Consider the following 3,259-nt stretch of genomic DNA (forward strand, 5'->3'; position numbering starts at 1 on the left):
TGCTGAATCCAAATCTATCAGGGGGCCATGATGCCTTGCTAGGGGCCAATCTTGGTCTGTGTATAGTGAGACCATTAATTGGTGTTAATCGCGATACTATACACTGCCGGTACAATGAGGAGCCTATGGGTCACACACATAGAAGATAATTTAAGAGCCAATAAGAGAGAAGGGTATTTTCGTCTTTTTAGGCAAAGGGTATTTTGGTAATTTTACAGTGTAATTAAATTTGCTGAGGTCGTAGCCTTTATTTAATTTGTTAGATAAATCAAATAAGTGAAATTACGTTTAAATATGTGTTCGTACATATTTAAATATATTATCATTATTGTTAAATGTTAATATATATTAAATATATATTAATTGATTTTAATTGAGATAATGATGGAAAATAAAATATCAAATTGGGAGTATTTGGTAACATGGGGTATTTGGGTTGGAGCCCAAGCCTGTTCCATATGGGAATAGGGCAACTTGATTTACTATAAAAGAAAAGTGTGTGTTAATTGAAAAAAAATTGATTTCTCTTTAAAATTAAAAAAAAAAACACACAGCAACCCCTCTCATTCTCTCCCACGGCAGAAACACTTTTTGCCTAAAATCAATTCGATTTGATTTCCTTTCTTCTTAATCTTAAAGCCAAAGAGGATCTAGCAAATCCCTCTTTGGTTCTTTTGTGATTGTCTTCGTGTGGACTACGTGGGTTCGATCCTACGCTTGGATCGGTAGCAAAACGTTCAAAGAAAAACGTGGTGAAGCCTCCAAACGTGCGTATGTTTCTAAACTCATGAATAACCTTTTGTGCAGATTTTACTTTAATATAAATTGTAAAATTATATCCTTGATCTTGGCTTATGTAAACGATCCTTATATTATATTTTTTTGTTTTCGCTGCGTATATGGGACCGTTTACTAACACCTTTATCATGTAAGTGACTTTTTTGTGTTTTCTTAAGGTTATTATTTTTAAAATTGATAATGGTACATTGTTGCATGACTCATTTGACTTTTCAATTTATGAATGTTTAGATTTTGAAGATAATCATAACATCAACAGTGAGGTTAAATTAATTAACACTGAAGGCAGTACAAGTATTGCAAATCAATATGGAATGGTGGATGTCAATAGTGGAGGTTTTATTTAATTTTTTTTTTATGGTCGATGTCAATACACTTTTTTTGCTTTCGTCAATTCAGTTAATTTGTTACAATATTTTCTCTTATATAGTACATGTTGCAAAAAACAATATAGAAGGTGCATCAAGACCGATTGTCAAAATTGAAATTTCTGGAGTTTGGAATAACCAGGAAAAATCAGCAGTGGGTGTTGTAATGCATGATACACGTTGTGGAAATTTGACTTTACTAGAACAATATGTGTCAACTTCTAACACACTACATGCAGAATATTTAGCCTTATATCATGAATTGTGCGTAGCTCGTGAAAATGGTGTTAAAGAAGTCCAATGTTTGTCCTACTCTTAAGAGCTAATTAACAACCTTAATTCGGTATTGGGTGATGATGAACAAAAATGTTCATCAAGAGCTAGAACAATGATGAACAAAAATCTGTATTGGGTGATTTACTTGATTCCTTTACATATGTCGAAGTCTATAAAGTGCCTGTTAGTGTGATATGTTCACTGTTGTTATGGCTCGCGTGGCCTCCAAGAGACGATCGAGCCTTGTACTCCTTGGTGAGAGTGATCGTTAGGTGTTTTAGGTGTTTAAGTTTTTCTCAGCTAGTTGTTGCTTTTTATTTGGGTTTTGGCTCACTTTTGGTAACTCTTGCCTATTTTTTGTTTTGGCCTATGTTGCGGGGCCTTTAGTGTTAAGAAGGGCGTGTGGCTGCCCCAAGATGCAAGTCATGGATTTGGTTACAAAACCTTCTTTGTTGGATTTCGCTTTTTGCCAGGAGATGCTGCTTGTTTTCTCCTATCCTTGGGTGTGCCTTGTAGGAGTTTTGCTATGGTGAGTCTTGGTTTCTCTGTTGGCTGGGATTGAAGCTTTTGCTAGATTTCCTTGAGGGTGGTTGGAGTTTTGAGACTTTTTGGCTGCGGACGTTTGTGTACAGACTGTGCAGTTTGCTTTATGCCCAGATGGCTTGCTTTTTTTACTGTTGGCCTTTTTTGTCTAGTATTTCTTAGACTAACTACATGTTTTGTTAGGACTGTAATCCTTGTTTTTCTTTTTGTTGTTCTTGCTTTGGTTTCTTAGGCTTGTCCAAGGACCGTGACTTTGTAGGGTCTTTTGGTTAGGACTCATTCTTTTATTCTTATATATTACCATAACAAAAGCTTATATTACAAAATAGAACAAGTTCTTTTCTTGCTTGCTGGAGTAGAATTTCTTTACAGCAAAAAACACAGAAATCAAAATGAAACATGAACTACTCCTAAAAGACAATATCTTATCAGAACCCATATGAACATCATAGACAAAACAAAATAATCTAAAATATCATATAGGTCAATTATAACAGTTATTGACATTGAGCAATTGCTTCTCCAATTAACTCGAGGTCGAAATCTAACTGGATAGGAAGACAATTTTGTCCCTCCAACCTATGTTTTTTCATGTGCGAAACCTTATATTTGCTCAAACCTCCAACTTTCAAAATTGAAATCATACATGACTGTAAAGTTAAAAACGTATGATTCAACTTTGTTGGCGAGTATTCCTCAAATGACTTTTGAACAGCCTCTATGAGCGCATCTACAGAGTTGGGAGCTTGTTGGTATTGTAGTGCTTGTATCGCATTTAAAAAACCAAGGTCTAGAACATTCATATCTAGAGAATTCGGAGGCTGACATATCAAACGTATGTCGAAGCCATCCTTAGTAGCATTACTTTGAAAATACTCATCATCCAAACCAATATGAGGTTTCGCATTGTCTTGTTGGATAAATATTGGACTTCTTGCATCAATTCTTAGCCACTTATCTCGGATAGCCAGTAAGAGTTTCTCAACTATGTAAGATCGATAAATTTCTTTATTAATAGAATTGATTGTTTTAGTCTCCATGGTTCCTGCAAAACAATTTTTATTGCTCCTCCTTGCAAGTTCTTTATTTATGAAAAGAAATATCCGGATTTTTCCAGAAAATAATTCATTCCATGATTCATCAAACCTTGGGTGTGTCACTACAGCCATAAACATGACTTTAGTAATAAAAGTCTTACTCTTACATGTGCATTAAGACTCATCTTCGTCAGGAAGGAGGTAATACTTCTCTAACTGCTTTGTCATGTAGAACCA

At 34.8% G+C, this 3,259-nt stretch overlaps 1 protein-coding gene across 1 annotated transcript; it reads right to left on the reverse strand.

Moving 5' to 3' along the window:
- Positions 1-2,482: 2,482 nt before the first annotated feature.
- Positions 2,483-3,025, reverse strand: LOC116142411. Its single transcript, XM_031427828.1, has one exon. The coding sequence runs from the start codon at positions 3,023-3,025 to the stop codon at positions 2,483-2,485; it is 543 nt and encodes a 180-aa protein (XP_031283688.1).
- Positions 3,026-3,259: the final 234 nt, after the last annotated feature.

This window comes from Pistacia vera, unplaced genomic scaffold (genome assembly GCF_008641045.1).
Source record: "Pistacia vera cultivar Batoury unplaced genomic scaffold, PisVer_v2 Contig408, whole genome shotgun sequence".
NCBI lineage: Eukaryota > Viridiplantae > Streptophyta > Magnoliopsida > Sapindales > Anacardiaceae > Pistacia > Pistacia vera.

Excerpts from the sequence above, each read along its gene's own strand:
- LOC116142411 (XM_031427828.1), bottom strand. The coding sequence starts at position 3,025 with ATGGAGACTAAAACAATCAATTCTATTAATAAAGAAATTTATCGATCT.